This window comes from Piliocolobus tephrosceles, chromosome 4 (assembly GCF_002776525.5).
Source record: "Piliocolobus tephrosceles isolate RC106 chromosome 4, ASM277652v3, whole genome shotgun sequence".
Taxonomy (NCBI): Eukaryota; Metazoa; Chordata; class Mammalia; order Primates; family Cercopithecidae; genus Piliocolobus; species Piliocolobus tephrosceles.
In genome coordinates, this window is record NC_045437.1 from 139,228,207 (window position 1) to 139,250,124 (window position 21,918).

At 42.5% G+C, this 21,918-nt stretch overlaps 1 protein-coding gene across 6 annotated transcripts in view; it reads right to left on the minus strand.

The window, feature by feature from the left end:
* The window catches only part of SLC36A1 (solute carrier family 36 member 1), a 48,789-nt gene that overhangs the window by 6,424 nt on the left and 20,447 nt on the right, over positions 1–21,918 (minus strand). For all 6 annotated transcript variants that reach the window (XR_002734695.2, XM_023226995.2, XM_023226996.2 and 3 more), the window contains 5 exons: positions 20,457–20,541; positions 19,817–20,035; positions 13,820–13,918; positions 10,856–11,022; positions 8,135–8,304 (listed from right to left, as the gene is read on the minus strand). Coding sequence is in view for 5 of the 6 variants with exons in the window: in XM_023226995.2 (XP_023082763.1) it covers positions 8,135–8,304; positions 10,856–11,022; positions 13,820–13,918; positions 19,817–20,035; positions 20,457–20,541 (740 nt within the window). In the remaining variant the exon portion in view is untranslated. The remainder of the gene's footprint in view (positions 1–8,134; positions 8,305–10,855; positions 11,023–13,819; positions 13,919–19,816; positions 20,036–20,456; positions 20,542–21,918) is intronic.

Consider the following 21,918-nt stretch of genomic DNA (forward strand, 5'->3'; position numbering starts at 1 on the left):
CTAAGAAAATGCAGACATTATCCAGTTCAATCTCTGTGAAACAGATGCCCAGAAACGTGGAAGAACTGGCGTCCCCCTGCAAGGTCAGCAGAACTGGGACTGGAACCTGGATCTTCTGGCTCCAGTCCCTGGGCTTTCAGCTTTTCCTGCTACAGCGCATGACTTCCATCTTTCTGCACAAAAGGAACCAAATTACATTTCAGGGCAATCTGGCTTCTACCAAAGGAGGGAGGGTAGGGGGCAGAAAAGGAGGTGGACATTTCTGAGCAGCTGCTCATTTTCTTACCACTCAGGGAGACTCCAACACAAACATTTCTACTTGACTGACAAGAAACCAAATAGGAAAAGAAACCCCTCTTTCTGGAAAGACACCATGATAAAACCACATCTCACAGAGCATTTTCATACAGGTGAAAAAAAGCAGTTCTATCTGCAGGCTGACCCCTGGCGAAGTCCCACACAATAACCATATCTCTGTGTCAGGACACCCACTGCCTCTCACATCTGAAACTCAGTCACGGGTGAGCGAGGAAGGAGGAACTGACAGAGACGAATGGTGCACTGCCGCAGGAGGTGCCATCAGCTTCCGTGCCATACCAGCCATTGCCAACACTGCCAGACAGTGCTGGAAGCAGGAGGAGGCTTCACCGAATACACCTATCCTAGTGCCCACTGACCCCATGCTTCCCATCTCACTGATCTTTCCACCAGGCAGGCAAAGGCCAGTGTTTCACAGGTTTATTGAGGCTTGTGGGCTCTGGAACTAGGTTCTTGTGTTCAGATCTTGGCTCTGCTGCTAATTAGCTGAATGACACTGGGGAAGGTATGGTACCTCTCTATTCCCCAGTTTTCTTGTTGGCAAAATGGGGATATTAACTGCTCCTATATCATAGAGATGTCATGATGGTCTAATGAGGTTATGCAGGTGCTTCACAAAAGGCCTGGTGTACAGTAGGGATGTCTTACATGTTAATGTTATCGTCATTAGTATTCATCTTTTTGGCCATGAAAAGTGCATCCTGCTACAGTGCATGACTTCCTGTTAGTTACTAACCTGTCAGTAATCAAACAGAGTTTCACAGATTGTCTCTCCCACTGCTGGGCCATAGCTGGATGCTCCCAGCCTTGATACAGACATCCAGAGCTTATCTACTACCTCACTGATTCCTACGAGAGGGTTACCTTTTATATGAGAGGTTTGCTTCTAAGTTCATTTTGTAAGGAAAAATGTAGTCAAGTCACTCTAAGAAGGCATCACACTGGTGAGACTGCCAGGACATCTGAGTCCAAGGCAGCCAATGTCTACATCGATCACTGCTTCTTTGGATGAGCACCAGAAGGAAGGATTGGATTGCATTTCAAGACCAGATTTTGTAAGAAACACTTTAAACTGCAATGTCTGAAGTTGATTTTTGAGGAGTCATAAAAACAAACAAAATAGAATAGCACTCCCTGCAGTAAGATGAGAGGCATGTGGGAACCAGGACTTACCAGGTAATATGGTTTGTATATTTGTCCCCTCCAAATTTCATGTTGAAATATGATCCCCAATGTCGGAGGTGGGGCCTGGTGGGAAGAGTCATGGGGGCAAATCCCTCATGAATGACTTGGTGCCCTCCCCAAGAGAGCTGTTGTTTAAAAGAGCCTGGTACCTCCCTTCTCCTTGCTCCCTGTCTTGCCATGTGAGGCCTGCTCCCCCTTTGCCTTCTGCCACGATTAGAAGCTTCCTGAGGCCCTCACCAGAAGCAGATGCTGGCATCACACTTCCTGTACAGCCTGCAGAGCCATGAGCCAAAATAAACCTCTTTTCTGTATAAATTACCCAGTCTCAGGTGCTTCTTTATAACTGCAAATGGATTAACACACCAGGGAAAGAGTGGATTCATGCCTCCTGCCTCACACCTACCCTGGAGCTGTGCTGTCCAACACAGTAGCCACTAGCAATGGATGGCTATTTACATTGAAATGAATTAAAATGAAATCAGTCCTGTTCTTCATTCACACTAGCCACATTTCAAAGTCTCAACTACCACTGGTGCCTAGTGGCTGCTGCAATGGACAGCACACACACAGGACATTTCCATCACTGCAGAATGTCTAGTGATACCCAGCAGACAGCACTGCTAAGCACTCACTAGTGGAGGTGAATCTGCCTCTGTTTCACAGGTATGTAGCTCCACAAAATTACTACAGTCCTATGGAAAGAGAGGCCCAGAGGGTGTAAACGACAGGAAGCAACAGAGCTGGGACCAGGATCCAGGACCTCAAGCCCCTGGGCCATAACCTCACAGACCTGATGGGCAAGGAAATGCAGAGGGAGAGGAGACAGGGAGTCTGGCGGATCAGTGGCAGGATCTTGTCTGTGAGGAAATGGGAGGCAGACACCCAGGCTAGCTTTCCCAGGGACGCACCATGGGGCGTGGTGGAGAATCCAGCACACGATCAGCCCTGACCTCTTTCTGCTTTGTCAAGTGGAATTGGACAAGGGATTCAAAGCCTGACAGCAAAGGGGCACAAGGATATTGAGTCTCAGATCCACCTCTGCCACAGTGTTATATACTCTGGAGCAGTTCTTCATCTTTCCTTCTTCTATTAATCAACCATAACGGCAATTCTCATTAACATCTTCACTGATCTCAAGGCTTTGAGAAGTGTGCAAAAAGTTTAGGCTTTTAATTTCCCTGCAACTCAAAAATAGTATGTTTTCAGCCCTTCGCTGCTTCTAGAGTTGGTGACATCTCCCAAACCTTGAGGGTTGAATATGGAGAAAATTAGAGGTAAAATTGTAGGCTGATGACAAAACAGCATTCTCATCATAGGTCATCTAACGCTCAACAAAAGAGCTGGTCTACTGTGGTACCGACACCAAGACACTTGCTCTCTGTGGGCTCTGGGTCTTCCTGCCTAATGTCACCCTCGCACTGATGGCGCCAGGTGTTACTGTGGGGTGGAAACTGCACTGAGGAAACAATCAGGAGAACTGAGCCCCAGGGAGAGGGTGGTATAGGAATGAGTGTAGGCTGTGGATTTGGAATGCCCAGGCTTCAACCTCAGCTCTACCATTCAGTGGCTAGTTACCTAAACTCTTTGAGACTCATTTCCCCAACTACTAAACAGGATGGTCAAATGGTATCACTCATGTAAAGAAATCAGAACTCTAAAAACCAATAATAAATACTTCAATATTATCACTAGTCCCTGCTCCATAACAAGTTGAGTGGCACAGGGCAAATCAGTTTACTATTCTGAGCCTCAGTTCATTCATTTACCTGTGAAATATGGTAACTGGGTGATGTCTGAAGTCTCGCCCAACTCTGAAATTCTAAGGACTATACATTCCAGTGTTAGTCACTTAGGACTGTGTTCTGGGATATGTTCCTCACCTCACTGACAACCGGGAAGCACCACATCCGGCCTGAAGGTGGCACAGCAAAGCGATGGGGCTCCTTTCCTGGAACATATGGCGTGCCCAAAAGGGAGCTTCTAAGCCACTTGGTTTCGTATGAATAAAGGAAGTGTGAGTTATTCCTTCAGTCCCAGCCACACGAGCATCTCCACAAATGCTGAAGTCCGCTCAAGAGACAGGAGGCCTTTATTATCAGAGAAAATGAGTCCCTGGCGGGAGACAAATCAGAGCCTCTCCTAGCCCTGAGAGTCTGTCATCTCCCCACCCTCTCCCATACTGACCTAGCAGGACATATGGGCACTTCATGACAGTTAAGTGGAGTCAGAGAGATGCTCCACTCTGTGGCGAGAGTTAAGTGGAAACAGATACAGAAGCTTGGGATCAGAATTTTTCCTCTGATTGGACAAAGATCTTCTGCTTCATCATGATATTTTATAAGTAATCTAAAAACTTGTTCTTGTTTTCACCACTATATAAGATAAATATGCCTAATAAAAATATCCTTAGTAGAGATTTTAAGAACATTTCTCTCCTCTTAAAGCCAAGATCACAGGGCTGCAAAGGGAAGTCCCTCTTCCTGTCCTAGCTGAACCACATACCACCACTGAACCCTACACAAAGCGTGACACCGCAGAGGGCAAGAGCAAGCCTCCCACTAACATGAAGTGGGAAGAAGAGAAGGATGTCTAAACCAAAGCAGTATCAGCAGCTCCCAGGGTTCAACAGCACGGGTACTGGTTTTGCCACCATGGAAAATGACTTTAACTCCAGAAGCAGCAGTTGACTACTCAGACACGTGGGGCAAATAAAACCCCTTCTGGCACCAAATGTGTTCTGTGAGTTAAAGTGCCTACGAAGAGAAACTCAACAAGGTAGAGATCTCAGGAAGCAGCCAGCCAGGAATACCCCTCTCCCAACTCTCTCCTAATCCCTGCACCCCCCACACAAAAAGACCCCAGCCCAGACAAAGAGGAAGACATTTGTATAACAAACTCAATTATACACTTCTCGGCAGCAGCTCAGCTGTGGTATTTATCAAAGCGGGGACAGAGGCCAACCTCAGCTCGGCCACACGATTAGTCAAGAGGGCTCCAACAATATTACAAAACGTCTTCCCTTTGGGTGAAGAGACACGAAGAATATGATCTTTTAAACTGCTGAAGCAACATAAGGCCAACAGTCATGTTCACAGAAGGAACTGGATTCTGGAGCCTGTGGTTTTGAACCAGCATCAGAAAGAGCTGACTTATGCACAAGACAAGAGCAAAGCACTGAAAAGAACAAACACACACACTTAGGAAATATGCTCTCCATTTACGGCTCTTGTGCTGGGAGCTCTTGCTGCTATTTTATTATGATCAAAGCTCTTAAAACCTACCATGTTACTTTTAAATGTCTATAAATATGCCTTTAAAATTCACAATAGTCTAGGACAGAATACAAAATTGGACTTAGTGGGGGTATAAATTTAAAAAATATGAAAGCAAGGGAAACAACCTCCATGTCTAACATTAAAGCAGCACCTTAGTTAATATGATCCACCAATACAGTGAAATACCATGAGATCGTGAAAATATTAGTGAAAGATATGAATATTCATGATATAAAATTAAACAAAATGTGAAAGACAAAGTTATATGTAAACTACAATTGCAACTATTTTTACAACTAACCCATGAGGATTAAGACACAGAAGATACAATGCAAAAAATACATTACTTTGTCAAACTGGTAGAATATTGGAATTTCTTCTTCTTTTATTCCCGAATGTTTTTACATTGACTTTCTTTTTTTTAGAGTAATATTTGTGTAGAAACTTAAAATCAAGCGCAAAGCATCTGTACAGAATCACAGAATTTTGGAGTTCAGAGAAATCTTGGAGATCAGACACCCGTCCTATCTTACAGTTGAGGACCCTGAGGCCTTGTGAGGGTTCCTGGAGACGGGCCAGGGTTACACAGCTAATGAATGATACTGCTCTTCTTCACTGTAACTGCAAGACTAAAAAGTGTGAAAGGCCCAAAGGTACTAAGAAGCTACTCTGTTTGGACCTGGAAGCTTTATCCTCTAAAAATCTGACTGCTTGGAATGTTTTGCAGCTCTGCATTCCAGTCTGAACAGGCTTCTTGAATGATGCGATTTTATGTAATTATATCTTCAGAAATAGGTTTCTGAAATTTTCATAGCAAATTGAAGTAAAATGTGTCACATGGCAAATGCCACAGAGAATCAGTATGAATCACTGAAGGATGGATGGGTTATTGCTCCAAAGAAATCTAAAAAACCATTGATCCTACAACTCCAGACTCCACCAGGTGGGGCCAGCCTCTTCCACACAAGATCTGGACATAAGGTGACCTGCTAAGTCAGCATTTCCAAAAATACGGGCTGGAAGTAGATACTGTCCAATATGAAATCATAACAAAATGAGCATTATTCTATGAAATACTTGTTTTTCCTCCCCTTCTTCTCCAACAGTTTGAAATTAAGCATCACAAAGTCCGTATCAGCCATAGTAATCTTTGGAGGATGGGGGAGAGTGGGGAGAAAGCTGAATTCCAAGAAGGCAAAAAAAAAAAAAAAAATGAAACTACATCAAATTCCTCCTGTTCCCCTTGGAGGGTGAAGAGGAGGAGGAAAAGTTGTGGAAAAGATAGGAAAACACCAGAAATAGCAAAAAAAGAAGCTGCTGTTAAAATGTATGAGTATAAATGAAAAACATCAATTAAAGATCTAAAATCACATACTAATCAATGGTGCTGAAAGATCTGAAAGAACAGAAAAGCAAGAACAAAATGAACTTGCATGAATACACTTAAGTTGCTGCTACCATGAAAGGCCTCTACTGAGTCCCACAATAACTTCAAAGTCTCCAAAGAAGGTGAGAGAGGCGAGTGCTCTGAGAGATAAAGGGGGCTGCCTTTTTGAACAGGATGACATGCAATGCTAAGTCACAACAGATCACAGAAGGGAAAAACAACTGCACACACTTGAAGACCAAAAGCAGCCGTGTCTTCTGAGCATCGTGCTGTTGAAGGGAGATGAGACTCATAGACAGGGCCAGGAAAAGTGAAGCAAAATCCAAGAGGCATCTAAGGATAACATGAGGTCTGTGAATCAGAGACTACTGTCTCCTGTGGGGTGCTGCAGAAATAAACCTGGCAGGAAGTGTGACATATGCTACAGGGAGGCTGAGTCAGGCTGGAGGGGAAAACTGGGCAGGAAGAGGAGCCAGGTTCCTGTCACTGCCCCAGCTCAACAGGCAGGGAGGAGAAGCTGTTTAGTCAGGAAGGCACAGTTTACCTAGAGAGACCTACTTTTTCTGGAGGGAACACTTTGGAGAAAAGCAAATTATTTGAACTAACCACATTCTTTCTTCCAGTGCCCTTTAGATTTAAGAATTGGGCCCTGAGAGTTTACATTATAAATACGGTACACGTGAAAGCTGTCTCCTCAGCACTTAGAGCTACTCCATCCACGGTGGAAATATACACCTTAGAATCAAAGCATGGAGAGTTACTGGCACAAGATAGGATTAAAATCTGGAATCCAAACATCCCATCTTAGCAGTACACATTAAGGCAATCTACTAGAAAAGCAGGATACATCATGTTCCTTCTTTTTCAGTCACTGTGGGAAGAGCAGCTGGCTTTCAACAGCCCTGGGCCCTGGATTAGCAGCTGCGTGGGCTGTTTCTATAGGCTAGTCTAGGAGAGGGACTGAAAGAATGACTAAGAGCAAATGCTAGACAACATTCCTATCTTTCATCCTTAAAACATTCAACCCTAATTAGAATTTTAAAAATCATATGGATCTATTTTTATTCCAAAGACAAAGGCTCAGACTGAATAATTTAAGAAAATTCTCAGGGAAGTCTCAATATAAGCAAACAGGTTCTTGTTCAAAAAAAAAAAACAAAAACAAAAAAAAACAAATAGAACCAAAAAGAGGAATCTATGCTTTAAGCATTTCCATTTGGAAAACAATTGCAAATCTCTTAGAAACTTAAATTCACTATTACAGACCAATTTGCTCCAGGGTTCTCTAGTCTACCAACTCACAAAAGCTACAAAAAAAAATTTTACTTTTATTTTCTAAATGTCACCAGTTTTCAACCACAGCAAACAGAAGGATATCCTGTATTTTAACTTATACTCCTTGGAACGGGGCTGAGAGAAGAAGAATAAAACACAAGTGATCAATCAAATACCTAGGTTAATCACTAGAAATTTTCTGAAACATATTTAGTAAGACTGACATTAAAAAATGTGTAGAATACTATCGTACAGGCTCTAAAGGAAATCTAAGGAGTAACTTGTCACACTGGAAAAACAACAATTCGAAAAAACAAATAAGTACCCTTCATCAAAGTAACTTATACTCATTACAGATACGGGTTAAATGGCTTTCAGACCTTTACCTTATTTAATATGGGATAGCAGTTGTATGTCTTTACTCTGAATGATAACCATCTCCACAGCATTTCATACCCTATTTATAAATAAACCACTGTCCTCATTCCCATGTTCTTTAGAGTACATATGTAATTAATTCACTTCCCCATCTGGAGGTGCCTCAACTCTGAAAGCGAGGCCATGGGCCAGGTTCTCTGCTCACAAACATAAGCAGTATGTGTCGAAAGACACGTACTGTCTTTTCTCACGCAAGCCTCGAGACTGGGTGCCCTTTAGGGAAAAACAAGCAAGGCAATTATTGTCTTCTACTCACATGTCAGGCAGACCAGCACTGTGCGCACAAACAGGTCCACCACTAACTCACAGTGCTCGGGTGCTCGGGACACAAAGAAGGGGATGATGATCTCAGCCGGGACGTAGAACTGGAGCGCGTAAGTGAAAAAGATCCCGATGGAGTACAGCAGCTTAACTGACTGGTACAACCTGCCGAGACAGACAGGAGACGTTCCAAGCCTGCTCAGCACACTTACACATCATCAGCAAGAGTGCAAAATGGTTCCATTGAGATTTGTTGACACTTATCAAGGCTACAAATCCACATGTCCTTCGGCCCCAGCAATTTCATGTCTAAAAATTTAGCTTGCAGATATCCTCGCACATGTACACAAAAGCTTATATTCACAATATCTCACTGCAGCACTATTTAAGAAGGAAAGACTGAAAACAATTTAAATGTTAACCAGTGGGAACTGGTTAGACAAATCGTGGTGCCCCCATATAGCTTTTAACAAAGCATGAGGCAGAACTCCAGGTGTGATATGAAACTATCCCCACGATATATCACTCTATCATGTGATACAGTATATCACTATCATGGGGACACTTTTATATCACTTTTTTTAAGTGAAGAAAGCATGAAGCAATACAGTATCTATAGAGTGCTACAATTTGTCTTCAAAAAGAAAAAAGAGGAGAAAAAAACATACCCTTGCCCCACATGACAATCTTACATACATTAAGCATCTCAAAAAAAAAAAAAGAAAGAAAGAAACTGGGAATATGATTGTCTCTGAAATGGGAAATTGTGAAACTGGGAACTAGAGTGGAGGGCGAGGGGTGGAAACTAAATGCTCTCTGTGTACCTTTTGAAAATCTGAATCTTTGCCATGGGTATATGGGTGTATATGCCTTCGAAAATAAAAACAAAAATGCAATTAAAATGTCACAAGCCTATTTATATCTGTCCCATCCGAGTCAAGTGTCCCTAGAATTAGATGAAGACACTGCAGGACCAAGAGGCCGGAGCAGAATTCCATCTTTCCATACCACTATGGCTCTCTTCCTACTACTGCTTCAGGTGTAGCTTCCAAAAAAGACGTAACTCACTATGGGATATCCCTATTTTATCACTTCAGTGCCTTGACTGCAGAGTAGGAAAAAAGTCTGTGATCAACTTACAGATCTGACTTGGTCATTAAAAGGAAAGGTCTCTGTCCCTAAGCAAAGCTCCACTTTAAACCAGACCCTCATGTGTTAAGCAGCAAGAAACATTTGTCCTCCCTTGTTGGAAATCTATTTAAATGTGCTAATACAGACTGTGTATATGTGCATTGAGTTTCTCTGTGGTTGAACTTAAAATCTAGAAGATGTTCTTATGCTATAAGCAGGAGAACAACCTTGTAAAGACTGAGTTTGGTAAAAGGTCATATTTGCTCCACAAATAGGTAATAAAAACTCTTTGAAGCAATCTGGTGGCTCTATCATTAAACTCAAAGCAGCCTGAAAGCCTCTGGAGAGCTATGAAGTCTGGACTCAGGAGAGTGACACCTGCAGGGATAGCCAAATAAATTACACCCAAATAGAGGCAGAAAAGTTACAGCAGCTGGGTTTGGGATGTTAGGAAAGAAGACAGATGCTCCTCTATGGCTTCAGATCATGTGGGCTGCTTCTGTTGCTCCCGATTCATTTATCTTTCAGGGAAAGGTGACATAGTTACACCAAGCTACTACCTGCCTCTTCCTTCTTGGAAGGGCAGAAACGTTTGGCAATTTAAAAGTAGGCACCAGATGGATATGCCAATTACCCTGAGCTGATAATTCCACATTGTATATATGTATCCAAATGTCACACATACTGCATGCAGATATATAATTAGTATGCCTCACAAGTTAAAATCAACTGAAAAAGAATTTTAAAAAATAAAAAGCGAATCCAGGTCTACAGCCATACCATTCTGAATGTGCTCAATCTCATCTGATCTTGGAAGCTAAGCAGGGTCAAGCCTGGTTCATACTTGAATGGGAAAGCCCCTGGAAATACTGAGTGCTGCTGACTTAAAAAAATACAATACAATAAAACAAAACAAAACAAAATAAAAAGCACACCCAGGCAGATCAGCTAGCCTAGACTGAAAGGTGATTCTGATCTGCCGGGCACTCAACAAGCTTCTCAGTGTCTGCTAACAGCTGCTCTCCACCACGAGATGATTAATCTTCAAAACAGGATGGTTGCTCAGCACATGCCCTGGGACACCATCTACCTGTTCAGTAAGCATTTCAATATGGCTATTCCCTATAATACACTCATCAATGCAAGAGAGGTACGAAAGGACTCCCAACAATCCCCGGCCCACAGTGAGATGCTCCCACCTGCATATCAAGCCTGTGACTACCAAGGGAGAGGCACAACTGATGCTGGGAACCAAATGCAGGTTTGCCCTCCCATCTCCCTGTCCATTTGGAATGGTTTACAGTGAATGGACTAGATACTCGGTCCTTTTGAGCTTAGGAATTCCAAGGAGAAATGGCTTATCCGTCGGCTGATCAGGACCACTGGCTTCAGCAGAAGGCTCTACATGAATAACGCAAACAGAATGCAGTCCAGGGCGGCCAGTGAGGGCTGGCAGTGGCAGGAGACGGTGGGCTAGAGTGAAGTGGGCTGGTTTAAGAGATAAGTAAGAGGAAAAATCCACACTCTGATCCATTCGTTTTTAAAAATATCCAGTGCTCCCAGGTTTCATCCTCCCCTGACATACCAGCAGTTGGGCAGGTTGAGGGTTATGCTGCCTTGGATATTAGCTCCAAATTGCAGGTACCCTAGACACCCCAGACTGATGTAGAGGATGGTGACGATGACCATGCCCAGGTATAGGATGAGTGGGAACTTCCGAGGATCCTTCATTTTGTTTTCCAGGGGTAGAACCTATGAGAGAGGAGTGAGAGAGGAGAGAAAGTGCAGAAAAAAGCAAAGTTAATGGCCAAGAAAAAAAAAATCCTCAGAAAAAAAGTAACTCTTTTATCCCCAGAATTCTCCAGAAGCACATCTCCTCTTTAAAGTTATTCCATCAGACGTTATGCTCTCGGGACTAGAAGGGACTCCGCAGCCCACTGCCTAGCCAGGAAGTCCTAAAAGTAAGGGTGGGCAGGACACGAGCCCAGGACTCCTGGCTCAGGACAGTGCTCTGTTCTCCTGCTGCAGGATCCCTGCAGGCTGGGAATGTCCCTTGCCCTGTGAGTAAGGCCACATGGCAATCAGAAGGCCTTCCCACATCATGCCCACCTGGCATCTAACCTGAGATCACAGCTTCCTGCTAACCTGTCTAAAGAATGCAAAATATAGGTTAGGGAAAACTGCCACTCTAGCTTAACAGGGGCAAGCACGAGTAGCGACAAGTTAAACCTCCAAGTGAGAGAAACTGCAGTGCGAAAGACAGCATGACTTCATAGAGGATCTCGAGACATGGGTACTTAACAACGCCCAGTTTCCAGACTCCTATTACAAACCACTGACCTTTGCTGCCTCCTTCGTCATAACAGAGGACATTCTTTAACTTTGGTAAAGGCAAAGGAAAGGCCCCGGTGAAAACGAGTTTATTTAGGAATTGGGAAAATGGTGTGACTGAGGATCTTCACGGTCTGCCATCAACTGGATCTGGCATGGCTAATATGGAAGAGCAACACTGGGCAAGGTCTAGCTGTGCCACAAACTTTGATCTTGTTATTACACTTATTTTCCTGCAGCGCCTGTGGCCATGAGGCACAATGGGTCTGTGCTGCACACACCAACACGATCCTGCTGCAGGCCTGGTGCTCCCAGTGTCCCCCACCACCTGCTCCAGCTTCAGTTAATCCACATCCATTAGAAACAGCTTCTAAATGTATCTGTCAGTTTTCTTCATACCAAGAATACAAAGAGCCAGAGGGCAGGGAGCCCATCTCCTCCATGTCCTATCTGGCCTGTGACAGCTGCATGAACACAGAGCACACGATGAATACACAGTGTGCAGCCTGGCACTTTACCCTGATGCAATGAACAAGCTCTAGATCCAAAACCAAGAGTCAATCTAGCAGTGTCCTCTCTCTCTTGTAAAAAAGTAGAAATATAAAGAAATCTTGAAGACAAATAATGTTTGCAGAATAACTTTGTGTACAAGTGGTGATGAAACCAAGCAAACAATTTCTGCACTGTGCTGTTAGGGAAAGCTACTAAAAATTTAGCACGAGGTCCCTTAGGATGCCCAGGAACCCAAGGCCTCTTGGCATCTTTCCACACTTTCTCGGCCTCTTCTTTCCAGTCCTGAGTTCTTGGGATCTCTTTCTCACTGCTGAAATACGGGCCCGCTCAGGCTTCTGGCCCGGCAGCAAGAAACTATTTGTGTTTCTGAATTAAAGTGAGATCCTCTTCATGGGCAATGAAAAGCCCCAAGAAAGAGCACAGGGCAAGGTATAAAACCTCAAGCAGATCAGTGATTTACATGTGATCACTCCCAAAGCCTCCCCCATGAGGTCAGAGCCTCAACGTGTTCCATCAGCACCACTTGGGTGATTTCTCACGATTCTGACAAAAAATGTGTACAGCTTCTAGGTTTTCTTAAAAGCAAATAAGGTGTCTGGGAAATCAAAAAAAGAGAAAGAAGTGCCGTGCCAGGAGGAGGCTCTTCCCATTTGTGGAGCCCTTGGCCAGGAATAACTTTCTTCAGAGAAGAGTTTTGTACCACTATTATGAAAAATACAAATAAAATTCAAATTAGGTAAAATTGAGGGGTAGATTCCTCTTTAGGAAAAGCATTCGGTGAAATCACAGCATGCTGAGCCAGGAGTGAAGGCTGCTTTTATGCATGCAAAAAATACACCAAACCAATGTTGTAGGGCAGAGAAATTATTCATACATTTATTGATTCAATAATAAAATAATATTAATAAAATTAAAATCTATTAAACATTTACCATGTGTCAGGGTCTGTGCAAAGCACTTTGCACATATCTCATTTAATCCTAATAACTATAAATCATTAAGTTCACTTTTCAGGAATAAACAATGAAGGCTCAAAGAGGTGAAGCCCTCGCTCAAGGTCACACAGCTACTCTATGGCAGAGCCAGGACTTACCCCCAAGTCAGTCTGACTCTAGACCTTGCCTTCCTGATTGCCATATACTATTGCTTACTGCACACACAGGAGATGAGTGTGCAATGAAGCGGCCTTGAATGTAAACATTTTAAAATTACATATAATTTGTCTTGAAAAGTTGAAGCTGGGAAATCTCAATGGAATCCCCGAAACACTATTCACTAACTGACCAGTGAGTCACAGAAGATAATTTCTTTTTTTTTGAGACAGAGTCTCGCTCTGTCACCCAGGCTGGAGTGCAGTGGCACGATCTTGGCTCACTGCAACCTCCGCCTCCCTGGTTCAAGTGATTCTCCTGCCTCAGCCTCTTGAGTGGCTGTGATTATAGGCGTGTACCACCATGCCCAGCTGATTTTTGTATATTTAGTAGAGACGGGGTTTCACCATGTTGGCCAGGCTGGTTTCGAACTCCCGACCTCAAGTCATCCCCAGGCTCCGGCCTCCCAAAGTGCTGAGATTACAGGTGTGAGCCACTGCGCCTGGCCTCAGAAGATAATTTCTAACAGTGTTTCCTCAGCATTCCTTGAAACAGACCTGGAGGACACCAAGGGCACTAGAGAACACTAGCCCAAATCACAGTGCAGCTCTTACCATTCCAATGCCTTCGAATGCAAAAATCGCTGTGCCAAAGAAGAGAGGGTAGGTCTTCCAGGGAGCCACCAAGGGGAGGTGGCTGGGGTCCGGGATCCTCTGAAAGAGAGAAAGCAAAACAAAGCAAAAGGCTATACAGAAATTCAAGATTTGAACTCTGAATCAGAGAGGTCATACCTTTTAACAAATCCGAGATTCTCTAAAGGAAGAAAGTCTAATACCTGACAGATGTTTAGGGACATTTAACCTTTGTATGTTTTTCTCTTTAGGCTAAGAAAAACCCACTTGTTTGGGGGAAAGACAAGCCCAACATACTATTAAAAACTCAAATGTTGGGGCTTGCATAAAAAGAGTCACATTCTTTCACGAGGTAATCCCATCCCAAGAAAGTGAATTCAAGTAGAAAAAAAACAAAGATGAAAAACACTGAGCAAAGCTGTTTAATAAAGTAACTGAAAACAACATAAATGCTCCCAAACAAGCATATATTGTATATTTAGTAGAGATCCTAAACAAGGGATCAGTTAAGTAATTAACAACATATCAGCTAAACCACAGAATATATACACTATTTATTTATTTAGAGACAGAGTTTCCTTCTGTTGCCCAGGCAGGAGTGCAGTGGCGAGATCTCGGCTCACTGCAACCTCCTCTGCCTCCTGGGTTCAAGCAATTCTTCGTGCCTCAGCCTCCCAAGTGGCTAGGACTACAAGTGTGCACCACTACACCTGGCAATTTTTGTATATTTTTGGTAAAGACAGGGTTTCACCATGCTGGCCAAGCTGTTTGTGAACTCCTGATCTCAAGTGATCTGCCTGCCTCGACCTCCCAAGGTGCTGGGAGTACAGGCATTGGCCACTGCGCCTGGCCAGTATGCACTATTAAAAAGTAAAAATTGAGACAACTAAGTAGAATATGAAAATCTACTTATGAAATATTAGGGAGAAAAAAATTTAATTTTAATTTATATATTCACTCTGATACAACTACATAAACACCACAGATAAAGCTGGAAGGGAAGAAAAAGTGGTAAATTTTCAGATTGGTTCTCTTCCTTTTTCCTCTTCTTTTCTTCTTCTTTTTAAAATTCTTATCAATGAGCTTGAGCACTTTGAAAGTATTACCAAGAAGCACACAATAGGACTGTTGGAACACGTGGGGAGAAAGAGCAAAAAGAATGTTTTCAAAAATAGGCCAAAAAAAAAGGGGCAACTGTTAACTGAAGGTACAATGTTAAGATCGTATAAGGAAGGAGGTTGTGATGGTTAATACTGAGTGTCAATTTGACTGGATTGAAGGAGGCAAAGTATTGTTCCTTGGTGTGTTTGTGAGGGTGTTGCCAAAGGAGACTAACATTTGACTGGGACTGGGACTAACATTAACAGTGGACTGGGAAAGGCAGACCTACCCTCAATCTGAGTGGGCACCATCTAATCAGCTGCCAGCTCAATCAGTGGCCAGATTAAAAAGCAGACAGAACATGAAAAGGCTAGACTGGCTTAGCCTCCCAGCCTACATCTTTCTCCCATGCTGGATACTTCCTGTCCTTGAACATCAGACTCCGAGTTCTTCAGCTTTGGGACTCGGACTGGCTTCCTTGCTCCTCAGCCTGCAGACGGCCGGTTGTGGAACCTTGTGATCGCGTGAGTTAACATTCCTTAATAAACTCCCCTGTATGTGTACATCTATCCTATTAGTTCTGTCCCTCTAGAGAACCCTGACTAATACAGAGGTATAGTTGCAAAATCCTCCACCGAACAAGTCTCCAATAACAGACTGTGTGGAAGGGACAGGGTAGGGAGGGGGAATTCAAACTGCTCTCTTTTTAAAATTTGGCTTTCTAAACCTCATGCATACATTGCTTCAATTAAAATGAAAATTGATGTTAAAACAGCCTTTTACAATGTTTTACAATTGATTTAACTATATGGATATTTGGATAATACGGGGCATGCTCTTAACAGGCTTCAGAATAATTTCAGGCGAGTAAAAGGAGATCCATTATTAATCTCTGTAACAGCCTTCTCTTTGAAAGATTTCAAAGCAGCGATACTGCTTTTGAAAAAATAAAAAAAAAAATTAAATAAATACGTTTCCCTGGGCCCCTGCTAAGAAATCTGTTAGGTCTCTTCGTAAGAAGCATTTCAATACGTGGAATGAAGACAGGCTAATAGGTATTTTTCGTCTACAATGGGACATGAGAGCAAGAGTGCCCTGTAGTTATTCCTGAGTCACAAATGTGACATAAGTTATCGGAAACAGGTGCTATCTGTTGGTTAGTGAATGACTCCTGCTCTTGTTCATACATTAGATCAGATTCAAGTATCAGATCGGGAATTTCACAATCCATGTCTGGGGATATTGTGGGAATGACGCCAGCAGAAGGAGTGTATTATTCTACATACTTACTGATTGCTACTGACCCAGCCAACTAAATGAGAAAAGTTTAATTTATAAAGAAACATACATGTTAACATCAGCTTGTTATCAACATAGCTCCTCAATTCTGTAACACAGTAAGTTCTCACTCGTCGTCAATAGGTTCTTGGAAACTGAGACTTTAAGTGAAACGATGTAGTCACTTCCTTCAATGCTGTTTTGTTATAACATTGATGAGAAAAAACTGATTTCGCTATGTATACATTTCATGGATTGCAGTTTCTAAGAATGTATCAATGATGTTATGTGAGGTCTTACCATATTATCAATTATAATAATAACAGTATTTTGAGAAAATGCTGTTAAATGTACACATGGATTGTGAGATGTACTCTTGCAATTCTGAAACTGTTATAACTATGAAAAAATACATCTCAGAAGCAACGATATGCAGTGATAAAACATTTATTGGGAGCTCCCTCTGTGCAAAGTACTCTGCCTGGAACTCTTCCATTTGAGACTCCACATGCCGAAGACAGAAGGGAACCTGCTCAGGTGGAAGACCTTGGTCTGCTACCTACAATGACACGTGCATGCGGGGCAAAAGGAACAGTCACGTATATGCTTAGGATTAGGGAAAAAAATCAGAAACATTGAACAGTAGGGGAATCCTCATGGTAAGTGGGGCAAAATGCCAAAACAGAACAGTAGTAACAAGCAGCAGAGGCAGCAGCAACAAAAATGACCTAGAGGGAGCATATTTAGCTGTATGACACATCCAAATGAAGCAATTACAACACTATGGGCAGCGACTACATCAAAACACAGCCAAACCTCCTCCCCCATGCTGCACTGTTTGATCACAGCACAACTTCTGGCTAAGCCCAGAGGAAGACTTGGAATTGCTCTCAAGAAATCAGCAGGGCTGCCCTTATGCAGATATTGCTCTGTGTCCTGTTTGTACTATGAATAGACATCACTCTGGATGCATACTACCAGTTGGTTGGGACTGAGACGCTACAAGAACCCAAATTCTCATCCCAGCCCTCTGATCATGGCAACCACCACAGCCCAACTACCTGCAATGATTTAAAACTAAATGCAGCAGGTGTGCCTGTCTATGGGGAGTGGCGTCACTCAATTCATCTTTAACGTCCACTGGAGTATATCCTAGGTGCTCTTGAGAGCTCTAATTACAATGTGAAATCATGGGTAAATATTTACCCTTCCTTGTTTGGTAATGGAAATGGTCTATGGTGCATTCACAGGCCCTCCTTCCAGTCTCATAAAAAAGGGATGCGAAGAACTATTTATTTTATGTTTTAAAAAATAGTTCTGCAGAAGAACAGTCAATATCTGCCACTCATCTGACTTATCATGATGAAAAAACAGTCAATATTCACAGAGCACAATGTTAATCTAAACTGATAATGTCATTTGCTTAGCACAATAAGTTCTGCTTTTTATGAGCCACTGTTTTCCTGGAAACTGTATCAGTGGGTGACTGGGTCACTGTTAAGCAGACTGCATGAAAATGAGATAATATTCACCTGTCAGACTGACCAAAATAATACTAATATAATTATACTATATATAAATAATACTAATATAATATATAATACATACTATATATAAATAATACTAATATAATATAAATAATACTAATACATCCAGTATTAGTTAGGGGTGGAAAAATGGGCATGTAAATACTGTGGAAGGGAGTCTCTATGAAATTAGGAAATAGCTTTTGGAAAAAACAACTTGGTAACATAAAAAAAAATCAAAAGTGCACACTCTTCAGTAATTACACATCTAGACAAATATCTTAAAGAAGTATTTATACAAGTCCACAAAAAGGAATGCATAAGAACATCTCACTGTCTTAATACTGAAATAATACTAAAAATTATCAATTACCTGATAGCCACTGAGTGGGGACTCGTTAAATAAACGGCAGCAAATCTCTACTCTGTGATACAATGTGACAGCTAACAACAAGATAGAGCCAGGAATACTAACCTGGAAGGCTCGCTAAGGCATTTTTAAGGTGGAAAAAAGCAAGGTAGATGAACATGTAACTTTACAAAATTATGTTTCAAAAATGAAACCAAAATATATTTTAATGTATTTCTCGATATATTACATGGGCTGTAAATCCATTAACAGGATCTAGAATGAGACAGACCAATCACACAGAGCGAGTCCCTGAGAGGAGACTCAGCACATGGTATTCAAGAGGTATTTGTGTTGTCTTCATTTTAATGAATATGTACTGATGAATTCGTTGGTGAATTGAATTTAAGTATCGTTTTTAAGTTATTCTTTTATTTACCTGCTTTTACTTTTTTTCCTTTTCTCAAGCCTTAGAAAATTCATTGTCATTTTCACGAACAGTCATAGTGTTTTAAGGGCACATTTTTCTTAGCCTGATCTCCTGATCTTCTACCCATCTGTATGCAGATGTTCTCTCTCATGCCACCCCACAGACTTGCCTGCATGGGCTAAGTGAGGGCAGGGAACAAGTGAATTTATAATTTTGACAAATAGGCTGGGCACGGTGGCTCACGCCTGTAATCCCAGCACTTTGGGAGGCCGAGGCGGGTGGATCACAAGGTCAGGAGATCGAGACCACAGTGAAACCCCGTCTCTACTAAAAATACAAAAAATCAGCCGGGCGCGGTGGCGGGCGCCTGTAGTCCCAGCTACTGGGGAGGCTGAGGCAGGAGAATGGCGTGAACCCAGGAGGCAGAGCTTGCAGTGAGCCAAGATCGCGCCACTGCACTCCAGCCTGGGCAACAGAGCGAGACTCCATCTATAAAAAAAAAAAAAAAAGGTGCAGACATATAAAAATTAACTGGAGTTGATAAGGAATTACTTATATAAATACATGTTAGAAAAATTAATTTTTATTTTAACCTTAATATTTTCCTCTGTTTTCCAGTAGTATAGAATGATCATGAATTAACCATCTAATTGAAAAAAGTCTAAACCAGTGCTTCCTGGGGGGCGGGGGGCGATTTTGCCCCCCAGGGAGGTTTGGCAGTATCTGGAGACATTTTTGGTTGTCCTAACTTGTGGAGGGGTTGCTACTGGTACCCACTGAGTAGAGACCAGAGATGCTGAACATCCTACAGTGCACAGGACAGCCCCATAGCAAAGAATTATCCATCCCAAAATGTCAGCAGGGCCCAAATAAGAACCTCTAATCTAGATATACCAGTAGTAACATATAACTATTTACATTCTACTTACACATATATATATATTTTGTTGTTGTTGTTGTTGTTGAGACAGAGTCTTGCTCTGCTGCCCAGGCTGGAGTGCAGTAGCGGCGTGATCTCGGCTCACTGCAACCTCCGCCTCCCAGGTTCAAGCGATTCTCCTGCCTCAGCCTCCCCAGTAGCTGAGATTACAGGACCACGCCACCACGCCTGATTTTTGTATTTTTAGCAGTAGAGACAGGTTTTACAATGATGGCCAGGCTGGTCTCAAACTCCTGACCTCAGGTGATCCACCCGCCCCGACCTCCCAAAGTACTGGGATTACAGGCGTGAGCTACCACACCTGGCCTTTTTAAAATATTGAATCAAGACGATAGGGGAGGGCCTAGGCACGTACCTGAACAATGAACTGGTAGATCATGATCAAGCTGACCAGCATGGTGATGTTGGCCAACAGGGAGAAGACGGACAGGGCTCGGAGGTTCCTGATGAAAACCAGCAGCACCAGGAAGGGCAGGAAGGACAGCATGTAGAGTCGCGAGTCCATGGTGGGGGTCAGAATCACCGTCTCATTGTTGTGGCAGTTATTGGTGGTTCCATTGGCCGCTTCTATCACCTAGAATGAGGGGAAGGAAGAAAACGGAAACATTTCTCAAACAACAGAGGCCGGTGGATCCTCTGCTGGAAGAGGTTCCTGAGGAAAGGCTCACGTGTGTGAACAAGGCCTTTTAGAATCTGTGGCCAGTGAGCCATCTTTAAAGATCTTCATGACTATCATCAGCAACCCAATTGTCTGAATTAGGTTTGATCATATGTACCTAGGACAGCAGGATGGACAAGACATGTGGCGGTTTCTCTATGCCCGAGCTCTTTCCCTGGGAATCAAACAGAAGACGTGGTTCTATGTAAAATGTTAAAACTTTAACTCTTTTGTTGACAAAAGCTGGCTTGGAAAAAATCCTAAACAAAAATTTCAATCATCTTTTGCCATCCTCTCTCCTGTTTTTGTTTTTGTTTTTTTAAAACCAGGTGCCTACCTGTTTAAAGTTGTCAGCCAGAAACACGAAATAGACACAGCAGAATCCCAGCTGAGTGACAATCAGGAAGAAGTCCACAACATGTCTGGAGATGGGGAAGGAAGGAATACAAAGACTGTTACAATACAAATGCAACACTCCCAGAAGGGGAGGTGTTTTTTCTTTTTGTTTTTTAATGATTTAGGGAGTACAAGTGCTGTTTTGTTAAACAGATATACTGCAGAGTGGTAGCGTCTGGGCGTTTAGTGTAACCATCACCCAAATAGTGTACCTTGTACCCAGTGTTTTTTTAACAGTGCTTTTCCCCAAGCCATCACAGACCCTTCCTGGCAGTGACAGGGATGAGCATGCCCTGGCAGGAGAAGAAACCATGCTAGGTGCCACTGGTCGGGGGCGTTGGGAAGAAGGTGACGGAGGCGCCGTCTGCGTGGTTTCTGACATCCCCTTCCTGGCTTCTCGTCTGGAATGCTGCATGAGGTCAGACACATGCACAGATACCATGACCACTGCCCAGCCCCTTAGCCTCCTCTCTACACATCTGCCCAACTATCCCATCTCACACTTTTTTGTTAAAGTTACAGGGAGCCTTTGACAGAAAACACCAGAAGTAGTTTCCTTCACTGTCTCTCTAACTTGGACACAAGAACCAGCCAAGTCCCACATTAAGGACACAGAAACTGATGTACCAAAAACAGACTGCTGGTTGAACAATAGCAGCTGGTAACAACCTAAAGGATCATTAAAAGGAGAGTGATTAAATTATAGACTGTTCTTAAATGGAACACTACACAGCAGTTAAAAAGACTGTTAAATCTCTATGTGCTGATAGAGAAAAACGTCTCAGACATTTAAGGGGAAAGAGCAAGTTTCCAAACAGTATACATAGTATGGTCAATCTGTGCAAAAAACTTAAGAATATGTGTATGTTTCTACTTATACAGCAAATTCCAAAAGGCTACCCATGCAACTGTGACCAAAATTTTCTTTCACTTTTTACTTTATATCCTATCTTGATCAAAACAAAGTTTTTACTATGAGCACACGTTAAAATAACACACATTTTATCAAAAGGAAGGAAGGAAAGGAGGGAAGGAGGGAAGAAGAGAGGAAGTAGTAAGAAAGGAAGGAAGAATTAACAACCACCCAACTCATGGTGGTCACTTGGCAATCTAGCTTCTCCCAGTTACAGAAAATAATTTGGCCAAAAGAACTATATAATCTGCATCACAGGATAAAGGTGACGATGAATGAAGGTAAGTTTCCTCTATGGCCACAAAAAGGAACTTCTCTAGAGAACATCGTTTTAATGTGGTTCGTTTTCTGTTTTTTGTTTTTTGTTTTTTGTTTTTAAGAATTTTTAGCCCTTGATAGTATCAATTTCCTACATTTAAATGTAGAAAACAAAAATAATATTTCCCTCCAAACATCTAAGAGTTACCACAAGGAGAAATTTGCAAAAACT